General features: G+C 40.6%; 1 protein-coding gene across 1 annotated transcript in view; it reads right to left on the bottom strand.

Annotated features, from left to right (window-relative positions):
- Positions 1-17,529, bottom strand: part of Unc80 (unc-80 homolog, NALCN channel complex subunit) — a 180,390-nt gene that overhangs the window by 23,389 nt on the left and 139,472 nt on the right. Inside the window, 8 exon segments of the mRNA XM_059278011.1 lie at positions 868-991; positions 3,110-3,310; positions 8,213-8,431; positions 8,779-8,814; positions 9,582-9,674; positions 13,027-13,197; positions 16,498-16,594; positions 17,291-17,429. Of these exon segments, the coding sequence (XP_059133994.1) occupies positions 868-991; positions 3,110-3,310; positions 8,213-8,431; positions 8,779-8,814; positions 9,582-9,674; positions 13,027-13,197; positions 16,498-16,594; positions 17,291-17,429 (1,080 nt within the window).

Here is a 17,529-nt window from a genome sequence, read left to right on the forward strand (position 1 = left end):
ACAAAATTGAAGGTTGGGCATGTTATTTTTTTCAGTCTTTTCTTTTTCTGCGCCCTCTAAGGCGTGTAATGTCTGGAGTCAGGTCGATCATTATACTGGATTCAGCCAAGGTTTTGTAGGATGTTGTTTAGAGCTAGCTAGGTAGGTAATGAGAGATGAACTAAAGAAAACTATTCTAATTGGGAGACTGGACACTTACTTGTGGATTCAAAGGAGTGCAGGCAACATTCTTTGATGGAGCGAATACTGACAAAAATGACGGTGATCACAGCTCTATGTGCACTAGGCATTCCAACTACACACTTGTTGCCCAACTAGTTAAGCAGCAGATCCTACTGGATGATATGCTCTAACATGGTTTTCACACATTGTACAAAACCTTGTCACGACCAGACTCTAGATATTACATAAACGGTGAAAATAATTTTTCTTTGCATAAAATCCTAAACTGGCCAACCCATGGTGTTATTTGGCCCTTAAAAAAAAAAAAAAAAAGGAAAAGAAAGCCTTCTTTGTGTTTTAAGGTTCTCCTCCCCAAGCTATCTCAACTTTTAGCCAATTGTGCAGACTCCAACACCCCACTCTCCAACTGGCAGCCCTCAACTCTCAACGCAACTTGGAGGTGATTGTCAAGGTAGTGCGTGGGAAGCAGGCATTCCGACATCCCGCCATGGCAGGGATGGGCCCCTGTATCTCCCATGTACCACCTTGAAATGTACCTCACTGTTTTCAGTGTCACCTGAGCCATCTGTTTTCATAGGTAAGTCAGGGGCACAAAGTGGTTGACCTGTAAATCTTCAGTTTAGAGAAATCAATAGCAGAGTTAAACTGTGCAAAGTTTCATAAGGTTGCCACTTGGCTACTCACCAGATTGACACAGACATTGATCAGTGACCTAAGGTGAGGCAGGAAGGATATGATTGGCTGCCTCTGAAGTGTCAAACAAACCCCTTCAATCAAACTGCTGGCAGGCTCCCACTCAACCTGTCGCCTGGAATACAATACAGGAGCCATTATCACCCTGGCTCCCTTCTGGAGACAGTCTGAGACAAGTGAACGAGACAGTGATCCTGGCATCAGCTAAGACAGGATGTGTGCTGAGACAGCAGAGTGCTCCACACGGGATGACATTTACCCATGGTGTTCCAAAAGCACAGAGCACACTGGGAGGGGAGGAAGGACTGAAAACGCAGCAGAGGCACACTCCTGCCCAACCGACTAATGAGACAAAATCTATCGAAGAAAAAACAGAGATGATGAATGGGTCACGTTATATGGTCCCTGTGATGTCATTTTTGAGAGGAGCCCTATACTATCATTTCAGGAGACCTGAGAAATCTTCCAATAGAACAAATCTGCCCCCAGCTGCAGTCCTGAAATCTACTTATCAGACTATACTTGATACAGTCAACTTTCACACAAGGCTACTAGTGGGGTTTATATAGCTTAAGTCCTGACAAAAAGGTGAACTTTGAGGAAATTGGTCTAGAAAGGTCTCTTTGCCTCATAAGGAAATGATGTCTTGGATTATTTTCTGTGGTAGGAACAGATGGTGGAGCACACAATCGAATCAGAATAACACAGTGTATTTCTGTATTAACAATGAATCTACTCTGTGACTGTCTCAGTCCTCATGATTCCAAAATAAGCAGCAGGCTGGGCTCTTTCAATCTGGAAATTATTTCTAAGCCTGCATTTCCTATGAAACTGCAGCCTGTACAATGAAGTGGAGATGCATCACAAATGGGAAAGCACTGACATTCCGGAGGCCAGAAGTGCCCAAGTAACCCACAGCTCGGCTTCTGACAATACTTTGTGTGTTGAACTGAGGTCACACGAAAGGGTTAAAGACAAATCAACTGTATATTACATCATCCTTCCCAGGAAAATTTCCCATAGCTGACCAAATCTGTGAATGAATCCAAAATTTCCTTTGGAGCGGTATGGTCATTTATAATAGGTTTAACTGTATGTCAAATGAACCATTTTATGGAGATGTTTAACATCTTCAAATGTCACAGTACTTAAGAAAAATAATTTATTTTGACACACACTCATAAGAAATTTATAAATGTTTGATCAGCCATTTACCAGCAGATGCTGGTAATGTTTTACTGGGACCACTAAAGAAATAATGCTTAAGAACAGGCATCTCCATGCCACTGAAGTAAATGACCTTGATATAGTCTTGACATTCATCACCATGGTACAAAAGGTTATAAGAACCAGCGCTTAGGCAGTAGCCCGATATTGCCCAATTTTGCTTTTCTGTGACTCATGGTGGCATAAATGTGCAGAGTGCTGGCTAATATCTGTAAAACTTCTGGCAAACTGAACCTTAAGTACCATGGTCTGAGGCAAAGTTGATTTGATTTTGAGTTTAATTTTAAAGGAGAGAAAAAGCTCTCTCATTCATCCAAATTTGAAATTTCCATTTTAGTGGGTTTGTGAATTATACCACCTACTTACTATGACTATAGTTTCCAAACTTGGTTCACGTCTCCAGAAAGGCTAGTGCAGAGGCATCTGCTCATTGGAAGGGGATGAGTGGATTTTTCTCAGGCTGCCAAGAAGTCACTAGGCTAGGATTGTGCTCATTTAGAACTCCACGGAATAAGGTGAAAGTTAGGGTTTGTTATCAGTTCTGTGACCTTCTTAGTTGTAGTTTGCCTGATAATTATAAAACTTGAAATTTTTTTTTATCTTGCTATGTACCCAAAGAGAATAACTTACTATATTAAACATAGTACTGTTAGCATCAAATTAATGCTTCTCCTCTTTGTTGTGGCTATTTGTAAGGCATACTCTCTCTTACTTCAAGGATTAGAGATTGTTGAGTTCTAATTGGACTTCTTCATTGCATCCCATGAAGAACTAACTGAGAAATGGACAGACACTTCCTTAAGAGAAGCACACATATTCTTAAAGAAATGTTATTTCCTCAAAACAAATCTTGCTACTGGGGCATTTATATTCCCAATTATCTGTGCACAAATACCACCAGAACCCTTCTGCCTCATTTATTTAACTACCGAGTGCCCTATTATGTTTTAAAATAGAAAACTTTTAACCGTGTGCCCTATAATATCTGACCAGGAGGCCTCCTCACCTCAGGGTAGGCATCTTATGGATTTTGTTGAACATTCTATCCAATCTCTTTAGAATGAGGATAAGGGCTGGCCTCACTGGCTCCGCTGACCAGTCGGTAATAGGCAGCATCTCCATAATGTAGCGCCGAAGGCCCCGGCTCTCCATTGTCTGGGTGTCATACGGTGCCAGCTTCAGAAGGGAGTGTGCAATTTCTGCCAGCCTAAAATCATTTTAGAAATAATGAGCAGAGAATACCACAGTAGGAATATTTCCACACAGTGTCATGCTGATCACCTCATGTTAATCAAAACACCAACTTCCTAACTAAGAACGTCCTCTCCAACATCCTCTGTCCCTCTGTTCTTCTCCTATATATCAATACAACGATATGTGCACACGCAGAGACATGGAGAATCATGGAATGTTTCAGAGAGTAAACATGAGGAGAAACTTAGGAAGATTAAGGATGGGCCAAATGCATCTAGAGAATGCTACTTCTTCGTGTGTGTGTGTGTGTGTGTGTGTGTGTGTGTGTGTGTGTGTGTGACAGGTCTCATGTTATCCAAATTGGCTCCAAACTTGCTATGTAGCAGAAAATGATCCTGAACTTCATAACCATTTGCTTCACCCTCCCAAGTGCTGAAATTACAGACATCTTGTTACCATGCCTGGTTGTATGTGGTGCTAAATTCCCAGAGAATGTGATTCTACATACACACACACACACACACACACACACACACACACACACACACACACACAGAGAGAGATAGATAGATAGATAGATAGATAGATAGATAGATAGATAGAGATATATTAATTAATTAGAAGTAGTACAATGGGAATATTGTGCTCTTCCTTTTCTTTCTATATTAACTATAGCATTTTGGTAAAGAGAAAAGTTGATAACAGCAGGAGAGGGGAAATGAATGCTTGACAGGATCGATAGGATGACCTCTCGGCACTCTTTAGGAATAGCATCTAAGCTATTGCCGACCTCTCCACTGCTTGGATTTCATAACATGTACCTCATCTGACTAGCTCCACAGATGGCAGAACCCATTACTGTCAAAAGAATTCACTCTACCTTTGGAGGCTGCACTGTTAGAAGCTGCAATCATGTGAGGTCTTTAAGTTCTCTCAACATCTTCCTGCTAGGCTTAATTGTGAACAAGTCCCATTCATCATCTTCATGGCAACCCTTCATGCCAAGAAATAGTTACTATCTCTTCATATTCATGATCTTCATTCCTAACTGGACAGAGTCCTGGAAACTGTGTGTGAGGGTGGGTGTCCTAAAGAAATGATTCAAATAGCCTACACATTTGTATGGTTTATCCCTTTCTCCTAAGCATGTTATGGAAAAAGGATTCTTTCTTAGATTGTTTGTACCCAGATAAGGATAGTTTTAGCCACACAGACTCTTCTAGAAACCTTCACTTTATCCCTGCACATTCTTAGACATTCTACAGTAACACGTAACCTGTCTAAACCAACTTGGGAAACTTGGGCTCTTGTAAACCATATTTTGGTGAAGAAAGTGAATGCAATTCCCTGTTAGGTTGAATAAGCACTAGAGTTTAGCTCTCAGAAAAGAGTGTATTTTAAAGATAGCTTTGAGATACGTTTGAAAAATGGTCTCTCTTTAAGCTTGGGAGTAATATTTTGAGCTGAATATGAGAGAAAAATTATAGATCAATACAGGATTTTCTCTAACCTTTGGTTGTGAATAATGAATTAGTGGTCAGCCTACAAGAGAGTCTTCCTTTCATACAATGTTTCCAACCCTACCTGTGTGATACCATGTATTTGCACACATATTCTTGTTTCAAAAGAAAATCAGGTTATGTTGGTCCTTTTCCAATGGGAACTCAAGAAGGAGAAGGCAGAGCAGGGGAAGGAAAGAGAGGAAGAGTGAGGTGAGAGGAAAAGAGGGAAAACTGTAGATGTTGCTGCACTGGGAACTCAGGAGTGGGTAATGAGGCAAGGGATTCCTTTTGCGCAAAGAGTCTATCTAAGCTAGAATATCTTCTCTGAGAGCCTTGAAATCAATCATGTATCATGCAAATGCAGAGTATAGATTCCCTTAACACTGTTTCTTAGCACTTTAGCCTGGTCCAAACATCTCCGGTGTTATCTGGATAGCAGTTCCATTTCACCTTTTTTCAATTGAGCCTTTTCTATTTGGGTAACATCCATTCTTAAACTTTAAAATATGACCCACAGTTCCAAAATTCATGCTAGTTTGACTTTCACACAAGACACACACACACTACAAGAAACATTCATACATGTTGGCACTGTGTCAATGTATTTGGATCTGCCGCCCACCTCTCATCCCATAACATAGAACATATTTAGACAAAGAAGCATACACTTGTCTTTCATCAAAAGCTTGTTGTTCAGTAGTACATTAACAGGGGACACTTGGTTTAAATAATCTCTAGGCAATGTAACTTTTGCCCTCCAGAAGATCCAGGCCACGAAGTAGCTGTCCTCTTACACTAACCCGGCTCTAGAGAGCTTGCTTGTGACAGATCACATAACGACATTATGTCAACTATCTACACAGCCATGTAGAGCCAGCCCCTTATCTATTATAAGGACATTGTCGAGGACACTACTCTTTGTACTAGTCTTTTTCTTTTCAACAAATATCAATCAGGAGATATTGCTTGTCCTTTTATTTTATTTCCTTGTTTGTTTGTTTTTAGATTGAGTCTCCTTATGTAGCCAAGAGTATCCTGGAGCCAGGTGGTTGGTGGCACACGCCTTTAATCCCAGCACTCAGGAGGCAGAGCCAGGCAGATCTCTGAGAGTTCGAGGGCAGCCTGGGCTACAGAGCAAGATCCAGGACAGGCACCAAAGCTACACAGAGAAACCCTGTCTTAAAAAACACAAAACAAAACAAAACAAAAACCTGGAAAAAAATAAAAAGAGTATCCTGGAACTGTGGAGACTAACCTGCCCTTGAACTTTTGACCCTTCCACCTCATAGCTCACTGATCACTGATGTCAATAACCATGACCAACACTATTTTTAATAACTATTATCTCACCGAGCAACTACATTTTTATTTTATTGACATTGTGGTTTTTTTTTTTATTGTTGTTGTTGTTTTTTGAGACAGGGTTTCTCTGTGTAGCTTTGCGCCTTTCCTGGAACTCACTTGGTAGCCCAGGCTGGCCTCGAACTCACAGAGATCCGCCTGGCTCTGCCTCCCGAGTGCTGGGATTAAAGGCATGCGCCACCACCGCCCGGCTGACATTGTGGTTTTATAACTGATCTTATTTTGCTAATTGCTTTAAGACTCCAGAAGTTTAACATCAAATACATGGTTCATGAATAAATCTAAAATGATTTCTTATTATGTTTGTGTTTATCTTATCACAACCATATAAATATTTGCATGCCAATTTCACTTTTTTCCTGATTCTCTAGTTAGTGTATGCTATCTTTTTGTATCATATAGTTTTAAAGTTGCCTGAAAATAATAAACAGTTAATTATGCAAGTGATTTTTAGTTACTTGCAACTATGTTATTTTCTTTTTGTCTTTTAAAATGGACTACAATAACCTAGAAAGTTAGGGCTCTAATTTGTACCCCTAATGTCTAATACAATATAGATAATTTTCATTAGTGTTCATGTCTTTTGTACCTTAAATCCACACCTAGTACCAAGTAGTCACTTAGGGCTTGTTAAACCTCAGTAAGTACTCTAGAGGGTGCTCCAGGCCTCTCTGATGCTAATATTCCTTCCCTGAAATGTCCAAGAGGAGGACTATCCTACAGCCCCTACATACACAGAGACATACACACAGATGCACACACACACACACACACACACACACACACACACACACGCACATGCACACAGACACAGACACAAGGAGATAGATAGGCACAGACATAGATCGACAGAGAGACAGACAGACAGACACATATACACAAACAGATGCAGAGAAACATAAGATTCACACAGACACATACACAGATATAAACACAGGCACACACACAGAGATAGATACAGACACATACACACACACACAAAACACAGATGCACCCACAGACATGCACACTGGCACATGCACACATGCATGCTGTCACACACAGAGACACACAAAGACAGACATATACAGACAGACATAGACACACATATTACACATGTGTACAGACACACATGCACACTCGTACTGACACAGACATACATGCTGACACGTGTACACAGACACACACACACAGACACGCAAACACACACTCACACACACACCCTCACAAAATGCCTGCCAGTCATTTCTGACTCTGGAAACGTGATGTCTGTCTATTCACAGAACTGCTTCAATCAATTAGAGATCATCTGTGGGCAAAGAAGGGGCGGGTCTGACTGGAGGCCTCAGTTGCCATGGCAACAGGCCCTTGAAACACTGCACCCTTCTGTCTGGGACCTTCATTTCTCAGTGTGAAATAATCTCCTCATCACTGCACATTGGGGAAGGCTGGGACTCTCCAGCCTGGCTGGGTGTGTGCCCACACCTCAGCAGAGGTGAGAGGCTGGAGGAGAAAGGGTCTGCACCCGCCTCATCCTCCTGCCCTTGGTGCTTTCACCCGGCACTCACTAAACTCCTTTCAAAAGATCATTTTAAGAAATCAAAACAGAAGTTACTAATCAGGACATTGGTCTGTTTTGCCAAAATCACAATGCTGTTTCGGGACGGCTAGGAGAGAATTCTCAGTTTAATTTTATAGATACATTAAACATTCCAAGTCTTTTTTTGAATTTTTCCAAATTTTTCTTTGAAGGAATTCTTATGATTCTTTACAACTGTTAGAAATACAACTACTAGGTCCTCTGAGATTATATGTAAAAATCTGGGAACAGTAAATTTTGGACTAAATTACCATTATAAAATCATTTCCCTCTTTCTAACCAAGATCCCTTTAACAGGTAAAATGCTCACTTTATCAGAAGGATCTAAATGGTATATACCCAAGTCACAGGAAACAAATTATTTTAAGTATCTCATTCATTTTCCTGGAGGAAGCCCTTACAGTCCAGCTTGACATTCATACACAGACACATGGCTTAAGCTCTTAGCAAACTCCAAGGCAGAGAGAGATACCTCATGTGGGACTTCACATCCAGCAGCTCCAGGGCAGTGACCCGGGGTTCCCCAGCCAGATTTTGCAAGATCTTCAGCCTTGGCCCACAATGCTTATAGAATTCTGTGCAAATATTCAGCAGGGATTCCCGAGGCCTTCTGAATTCTTCTCGAGCAATCCGTTCATCTAGCTCTTCTCTGGGAAGGCCTTGTCCTTCCTCCAATAAGTGAAGGTTTTCCCTGGGGAGTTGTGAAGGATTAACGAGGGTTCTGAAAACTTGGGCACCTGGTTACTCTGAGGGCAGGGTGTCCTACTGCAGAGGAATACGATCCCTACTGAGCTGAGGACTTGGAAGGCAGAGCCCCACAGAAGCTCCTTTGGTGGCTGAAGAAAATTTATCTTCCCAGGAGACCTGGCAGTGCCACACTGCAGTGGCTTTCCCTGAGCCATTTCCTGAGGATTTACATGGCAACAGTTTGTCATGCATCCACCGGATGTGTTAAATGGAACCAGAGCCCAGATCTAAAGGCATCAGTCACCTCAGTGTGTCAGGAGGGGTATGAAATCAGAGCGAGCCTTTCAGTACCTGATAAAGTGCAGCTTGGCTCCTTGCTCCTGGTACCTGAGAATCAGAAGGACAATCTGAATAAGCTTTGGAGCAAGAAGGGAATTCTTAGGCCGAGGATCCCTAGAGTCTTTTCATAGACAAAACCCTTGGAGGCACACACTTCTATAAATGCAAATACACATATTATTCCTGAAAGCTCCTCTCTTCTTCCCTTTGGCCATCAGAGAGACTGCAATTACAGCTCCTATAAAACTTGTTTCCTTGTCATATGAAATGTATAAAGAAAAATTTAAGGATCCATATAAACTCATGGAATATAGCCAAAGGAGGGAAATTTTTTTTTTTTAAACTTTGAAATCTGAGCCTTATTATTAAATACTATGCCCATCTGTTTCAGGTGGTAAGGGAGGGGCGTGCAACTTATTTCCATATTTTGGAAACACTTGCTTTTTGACTGGTTGAGTCTGAGACAACCTAGAAAGACAATGGAACTACGGAGTATGGGAAGGACAGGGCCTCTCTACCCTAAGATGCGGTGAATCTTCTTGCCAGTTTGGAGTTCAACAGACCAACATGAGTGATGCCTCATGAAGGCTGATTGAGTTTCTCCTTGATAATTTTCAAAGCAACTCTGGTATTTTCTTATATCTTTAAACTCTCACCCTCTTTTCTTATCTTGGAAGGCTTTCCTCACAGATCTCCACACTTACTATGGTGGGTTCTTTTGTCTGTTTGCTTTGTTTTATTTTCAGGATTCCTTTTATTTCCAGCCACTGGAATGCAACTAGGAGGCCACAGAAACACAGGGCACAGCGAGTTACCTGGTGTTCACTCCAGATGACATGGTATGATTGGCTGTGGTTGTACCTTTGTGACCTTGATCGCTCCTGCTCATCTGTGGGGCTGTCATGGGCCTGCAACAATAATAGTGGTTTCCAGAACAAAGCAACAGAAGTAGAAATGTTTATGAAACTCTCAAGCTGTTGAAGCCCCCACCTAAGTAAGTTTTCAAATCTTAACAGTATAAGCTGTCCAGCTTTGTCCTGAGAGGCCCTTTAAAGACAAGGTTGACTTCTGTATTCTATACACACGAGGTTTACGTACTGTTTCCTGATTCTCAGAAGTAAACTATGACTCTTCAAATGCTCAGATTGTAAGTGCCAATTGATAGTAAAGAGACCATTCAACAGTCCCGCGGGTGGCGGGTAATCCAGCATTCTAGATAACAGAGGCAAGAATGCACATAAATCTGCACCAGAATTCCTCTGGTTCTGAGAAATCATCACATAATGTAGTAACTCTTTTAGTGAAAATTATACCTAAGCTTAGTTTCCCTAGGAAGTGAGTAAATTTCTGTTTTAAGTCAGATGTTTAATGAGAGTCAAATGATTTCACTTAATGTCTGTTGGGTCTTCTTTAGTATTAGATAAAATTTTGCTTATGTATTGGCATCTGAGACACAGAAAGAATGATGTAGGTTTTTGGAGCATTTACCTTGATGAAATCTTTATGGTCTGCTATTATTCTGAATGCTGAGTCTGGTAACTTTCAGGAATGACAGAAGGTCATCTCTTTTCATGCCTTGCTGTGGTAGGCAGAACTTAAAGATGGCCTCAAGGCCTTTGTGCCTAGTTTTACTCCAATGATATGTTTAAAAATTATCTTTTTTTTCTCTTTGTGGGGACAGATATTTGAAGCATGAGGATTCAATGCCTTATTGCCAGCTTGGGGCAGTTAAGGGGACCATGTGAAAAGAGTGAGATGCCCTCTAAACGCAGAGTGGCTCCTGGTGGAGAGCCAGCAAAGAAACTGCTCAGCCCAAAGCCACAGGAAACCTAATTTTGCAAAAAAACTGAATGAGCTCACAAGTGGGTTCTCCCCTGAGCCTTGAGATAAGCGTTCGGGCTGACCAATGCCTTTATTTACTTTCTCTGAGCCCCTGAGAACAGCTGATGCATCCTGGACTCTGTTCCACAGAATGAAGTGATACCCTAAAGTTGGATTTGTTTTTATTCTCTAACTTTCTGACAGAGTTATAAAATAGAAACCTAATGTACATATAATATACTTATGTGATACCCATCTAACTGTTAAATTTCTCTTTTCATGAGATAATAAAATTAGCAGTATGGATATGAAAGGGGACTCTTCTTTTTTTTTTTTTTTTTTTTTTTTTTTTTTAAAAAGCAAACAACCCAAACGGGCAAGAGCATGAGAGAGGTTTTGTGGGGGATAGCAGGGCATAGTAGGGATGTTGGGGTGAGAGTAGGTTGGATATACTACATATGGTGTGAATAGCCTAAAAGCAAATTTCATTAATGAAAAAACCCAATAAGATCAATCATGTTGTAGTTACTACTAACCAACAAGGCTCCCTTCTCTACAAAAGGGATAGTGAATGCAGTGGAATATTTAAAGCCACAAGATTTTATTTTATTTTAATATTTGCTTTATTCCTGTGGGGGTGGAGATAGAGGACAACTCTGTGGACTCAATTCCAAGGATCCAGTTTAGGTTACCAAATTTTCATGACAAGAACCTCATCGACGCAGCTACAGGGTTTTCAATGCCCAAAACTTTATCCATAACTCTTCACAGAATTTTGGGCAAGTAAATTTTGAATTCTGGATGTATGCAATTCATTTGCCATTATAAAAAGGTAACAGAAAGGAGGAAAGAGCTGCCATTATAAAATGTGAGAAGTGACTGCAGTGGCATTTGGGAAAGATTGGCTGCTGTTCTCTCCTCTACTGGAGGGAGACTTAGGAGACAGGTGTAGAAGGAATTCTCTTTGGAAGTATCTTCTCCCAAGGCTTTCCTGAAACCATTAGCAAAGCTTTGACCCACTCACTGGAACAGCCAGTTTATCCAGTTTGTTCTGGCTCTCTATTCCCCCCCTTTTTCTGCTTACTCATTTTGGGGGCAGATGTGCATTTCAGGGTGATGAGTGACCCATGACTTTGGGGCTCTATTCTGCTTGCCTTGGTTGGCGGGGTGACTCATCATTGGAAACTAACCATATATCACTATTCATAAATAACCATCACGCTCGCTCTCACTCACACATTACACCTCAAAATAATTAAATAGAGTCAGCAAGACGACTCAGTGGGTAACGATTCTCGCTTCCAAGACTGACAAGCTGAGTTTGATCCACCGAGATGGACCTGCGTGATAGAGGGAGAGAACTGATTCCTGGGCAGGGACAGGAGCGAAATCCTAAGCAGGATTTTAGGCTGGCATGAGGATACACAGAACAGCAGAATGGAATGAAGGGGCAAAGACACAAACACAGGATGGTCCCCATCAGCTCCTCAAGGAAGGACATCTCTAGATAATATAGAGGGAATGGGCAAGAAAACCAACCACATGACTTGCACCCCACACTTGCCTTCCCTGCTCTCACGCCATCCTTTGCCCACCTACAGCCCCCATCAAACTCTTCTTGCTATATGACAGCTTATTTCCTTTCACTTCTGCACCCAAGAATCTTGTGACAGGATAGCTTCTTGAATTGTTTAGGGCTAACCTCTGGTGCCCGTGTGACTTCCTTCCCAAGATCTCTCATTTTTTTTTTTTTTCTCCTGGAATTATTTGATCCCATTCCTCGACAAACCTGTTCCTTCTGGAATAGAGTAACATTCTGAAGTTTGTATTTGTTTTGTAGTTTCTAAAATTATACCTAAAAATCCAACTCCTTATGAATAGTAAAACAATGAAAGAATGCTTGGTTGCATTTGCAAACACACATCTCAAAGTAACTGGATATGGTGAGCAAATGGCTCAGTAGGTAAAGGTGCTTGGTCCCAAGCCTGACAAATTGAGCAATTGAGCTTGTTCCCTGGGACCCACATGGTAGAAGGAGAGAATCAGTCTTCATGACTTGTCCTCTGAATTGTGTGTGCATTCATTTTCATTCCCTCTCTTTTCCCCACCCCCTCTCTCTTTCTGAAATGTAAAAACTAAAAAATGAATCGAACAGCTAATTAAATCGTGGAGCACATCTTAGGATGTGATGTAGGGTGTAGGAAAGTCATCGTTATTGCTACTGCCACTATTCAGAGTACTTGGCACTAATTATCTAGATAACTTAGGGAGTATTTATAGTAATAAGTTGTAAGGGGCTGAGTTGCTATCTCTAAAAAGACAGTTATCTGTAATCTGTAAACAAAGATCAAGTCTTAGAGATATCTAGCCAACCAGTTTTCTCATCTTTTCAACGGACATGTTTGGTTTTAGGCTATGGACATCTGCCTCTGAGATTACCTGGTGAGGACCTCCACACTGTACAAAAGGGCTTGTAGGGAGGTGGCCAGAGCAGCTGTGGCAGCAATCTCCTCTCGGGCAGCTGGCACGGTCTCTACCTGTGAAGTCTGCCTCTTCATCTTCTGTAGGTAACATGGAACCAATGCCTCCAAGACCATGAGCATCTGAAGGCTGTAAGCAACAGAAAGAAAACCAAGTCACAATCGATTGGGCCATGTGACATTGGGGAGCATGGGAAAGCCACTAGAGATGCTGAATTCTATACCCCTTCCTGTGCTACACCAATCCAAAACAAGGAAGGCTGCTGGATGTGTTGACTATCTTTAATTAATTAAGCACTTGGTAACAGGTGAGAAAGCCTGTCTTAATGAAGCATATGAGATAAGTAAGAAGAATTAGCCTTTTGTGCAAATGGACAAAAGAAGAGCAGATTACTGTCAGGAACCATAGACCATCCAGAGTAAAAGCCTTCATTCCCCAGCAAAGCCTTTGTTTAGGAATGTCCTGGGGGTGACTTTTCAGCTGAAGTAATTTTGAGACAACATTAGATCCTTTTCTAAGAAGCTGCCTTCAGAAGCTTAAGCCATTTTATAGCAAAGCTGGTAGATGCTGTTATTGTCATGGGGTCTGGCAATGTGTCCTAACTAGAGTGAGTAGACACAACTCATTGGAGAGGGTGCCCAGTTGGTGTAAAGAGTGGTCAGAAACCTCAATGTAAAGAGGAGATGGGTATTCAGTAGTTATCATGAAACATTGTTGGTGTACAACTCCAACATAAATATTTTGTTGCAAGATTCACTCAACTGAGTTTAAGTTCTTAAGCTGAGTGTTCTAAGAGACATTAAGACATTGTTCCATGGTTGATATTCTGGAAAGTCTGGAACAATTGCATAATCCATTCCCTCCCTCAAAACACCAAGACCTTCTGTCGTATCTTTTTTAGCACCGAGTATGGCTTTCTGATGGGCTAACTGCACAGGATCAGTGCTCTACAGTAAGGGTATGATAATTTTCAGAACTTGATGGGTATGGAGTTAAAGCTAGGACACATTTTCAGGTCCTAATACCTCTGTGATAGCCTTAAAAAAAGAGGCAAGAGAGGGTATTTCCTGAAAAAAAAAAAAAGGATTTCGTTGTAGGCTGACTGTCCTAGAAAGGTGGGGTGAGTTTTAAAAATTATTACAGGAGTCAGGTAGAAGCTGAAGCTTCTGGGTAGCTTTTATAAGGACCATAATCCTGTAGAAGAAGAAATCTGTTTAAGTCATGCTGACATCATACAGCACCAGAGATGATTGTCTTTTGCCCTCCACATGTATGTAAACACCCATATACATGTGCATCTATAGGCACATGAAGATGCATAGACTCTCTCTGTCTCTCTCTGTCTCTGTCTGTCTCTCTCTCTCTCTCTCTCTCTCTCTCTCTCTCTCTCTCTCTCTCTCTCTCTCTCTCACACACACACACACACACACACACACAGATAAAAACTAACTTTATGAAGAACTGATACCATTTCTTGTATTAGAAAGAATGAGATACATATTAACATAATGATAGGCATTTGCTAGTCTATAAGTAACAGACATTGCTGGTGGAAATGAAAATGGACACAGCCAACTCAGGAACCCTGTTGGTGATATCTACCAAAGCAAAACATGCATGTACTCTATGATCTAGCAAAGTATTTTCACACACAGAAATTCTGATACGATGTGTGCATGAAACCACAAACATTTGTTGGGGCATAATTTGCCACAGCTTTAAACTGAATACAGCACAACTCGTGTGTCAGCAAGAGAAGAAATTGATAGGGCACAGTCACACAATGGAATATTGTAGATGAATGACAAAAGCTACAGTCACATGCTACTGTGTGGAAGAATCTCTTGAAAGAATACTAATGAACAGAAGTGAGACATTAGAGGGTCTCAGTAGACTGTCTCACTGAAACGCAGTTAGGAAATGAAGCTGACTTTCCCTGTGGGAATGAAGGTAGGTAGTTCTCCAACTGATTCTTGTATCTGAGTGGTAATTATAACTATACAGCTAACTTTATGAGCAGGCACTCAATTATAGAAATATGATTTTAAAAAAACTGTTTACATGAGTGTTATCCTTAAGTAAAATATACTTTTAAAGGGAATAATTTAAGCACCACAAGGACTTGATGTTACAAATATGGAAGTCCTGTAACGACATCCCAGGAAACAGCTACTTAAGAAACTTCCACTCTCCTCAGGCATCAAGATGTCCTCTGGTTTAACTTGAGCAGAATGAAAAAATAAAGAGGATCATCAAAAAAAAAATTAAACTAAATATGACTGCAAAATAGCTGACTTTGGTCTTTAACTCACATGATAAGGAGTTTTGATTACAAGCTCAAATTCCTCCTGGTTTCAATGTGATTGAATTGTATTTTGAGAGAATTTCATGTCTCGCTGAGAACTTGGTTAAGGGAAAGGATTTTTTTAGTCAAATTTGGTGGTTCTCTGTGTTGCTGGCAGTTCCACACTGGGGGAACATTACTTATTTCATTGTGACAATGTCTTAATGTCAGTGAGAATCCGAGGCATCTCACTAACAATGTGTACACTTAGAATACAAAACGGAACAGAATGCATTTCTGCACTCAGATACAAAATGTGAAGTTTGTATTCATTCTGGAGTGCTTCCTGCAGCTGGGATATTGCAGGAGGAACTGAGAAGTGGGAGTCTATCACTCTATAGATTTTCTTCTCTTAAAGGCCACAGTCACACGCCTGTCTGACTTTTGGCTTCATGTCATTAAAGATGACAAAAACCTAGGCTACTGATTACATTTTTGTTCATTCCTGACATTTCTTTCGAGAAGAGTTCAATTAGGAGAAATCCTGGCCACCTCTTGGTCCTTTATTTTGTTCTAGGGGAGAGCAGAAGCAAATGTACAAAGACATAGGGAGCAAAGTAAGGCTGGCTCCTCTCTTCCTGGAGGGTGCGCCAACATAGTAGGGTTGTTAAAAGGAGATGAAACTTAGGTATCAGACCAGAGCCAACTTCCTGGCACTGGGGTGACTCATTTCCCATTTAAGTCCTTTGACTTCCCTGTTCCTGGCAAAATAAAACATGAGATTTATATCCTTGCCCTCTGTGTTCTCATTAGTCCTTGGAGGGGGTTTTCACAGATGGTTTACATGTCTGTTACAAAATTTTGTTTGCTAACAGCTTGTATTACATAAGTGGAAAATATTTTTTAACAGGAGTAAATATCTTAGCCTCTGCACAGAATTCCAAATTAGGGAATTTCAAATTCAAGATGATTTACAATATTTTTCAGGACTTCTGCCATGAAAAAAAATCTTCTAAATTTGGTTTTTAGAGGCTTACTCACCAGAATGTTACAGAAAGATATGCCAAACATTACCTTTCTTATTCAGTTCTATTTCTTGGCTATACTTATTTATCACAAGGGACAGAAAAGAGGGCTGCAATTACCTTCTGAATGACTCAGGAGCATAAGCCACCACAGTGACACAGAGCTTAATGGCTTCACTGATGGAGAACGTCAGGTCTTCGTTTCCATAGCAGAAATCTGCAAAGATGTACAATCAGCATGGGTGGCTCTGGGAGAAACAGAATGCATTGCTACCAAAGTTCTCCTATCTCTTAGATTTTATTCCTGATTTCTGCAAACTACGCATTGTTTTTTCATCTGAAAAAACCAAAATAATTCTGCTTCCTACATTCAAACCTTTGGATAATGGGGTTGGGTAGATGGGAGGTGGGGGGAGGGGAGGGAATGGGAAGAGAGGAGGGAGGGGAAATTGTGGTTGGTATGCAAAATAAGTGGAAAAATTTAATAAAAAAAGAAGGGAAGTTTTAACAATCTTACATAATAGAAGATACTAAGGCATTCTAATTGTTTGAGGTAGAACAGAAAGTTTTATCTTGGAATTATATCTAATCTGTTCATTACATAACAACAAAAGACCATCCTAGAAGACTATTTGCTTAGAATTGCTGAAATTAAACTGTTAGAGTATGGGTCTACTGAGAAACACTTTAGTATGATTTTCACAGCAGAGGATTCCTTATTCTGTAGATTCACAAGAAATTTACGACAAGAAAATAAAATAAAATGTACTTACTTAATGTATAATATTGTTCCATTTATTTTTGTTTTTGATTTAGTTACATATGTAATAACTTTAGTTATGTATAGTTGGTTTTATATATATATACACATACATACATCTCTTTGAACAATTAGGGGCAGTTTTGCATTTACCTAGTGACTTAAGGGGCTTCTCAGCTTTAACCAGCTCTAGGATGTCCAAAATATCAGTGGTTTCTCCCTCCAGGGACTGTAGCAAGTCAAAAAGACACTGGGCTGACACACCTTTGCTGGACCCAGTATTGGCAGCATCCTACACAAAACAAAACAAAACAAACAACAACAAGAACACTTTCAGTTTGTTGATTGCCACCTGAGCACTAACACAACTGACCTCAAAATTTATGAATCCA

This window comes from Peromyscus eremicus, chromosome 13 (assembly GCF_949786415.1).
Source record: "Peromyscus eremicus chromosome 13, PerEre_H2_v1, whole genome shotgun sequence".
In the NCBI taxonomy this organism is placed as follows: domain Eukaryota; kingdom Metazoa; phylum Chordata; class Mammalia; order Rodentia; family Cricetidae; genus Peromyscus; species Peromyscus eremicus.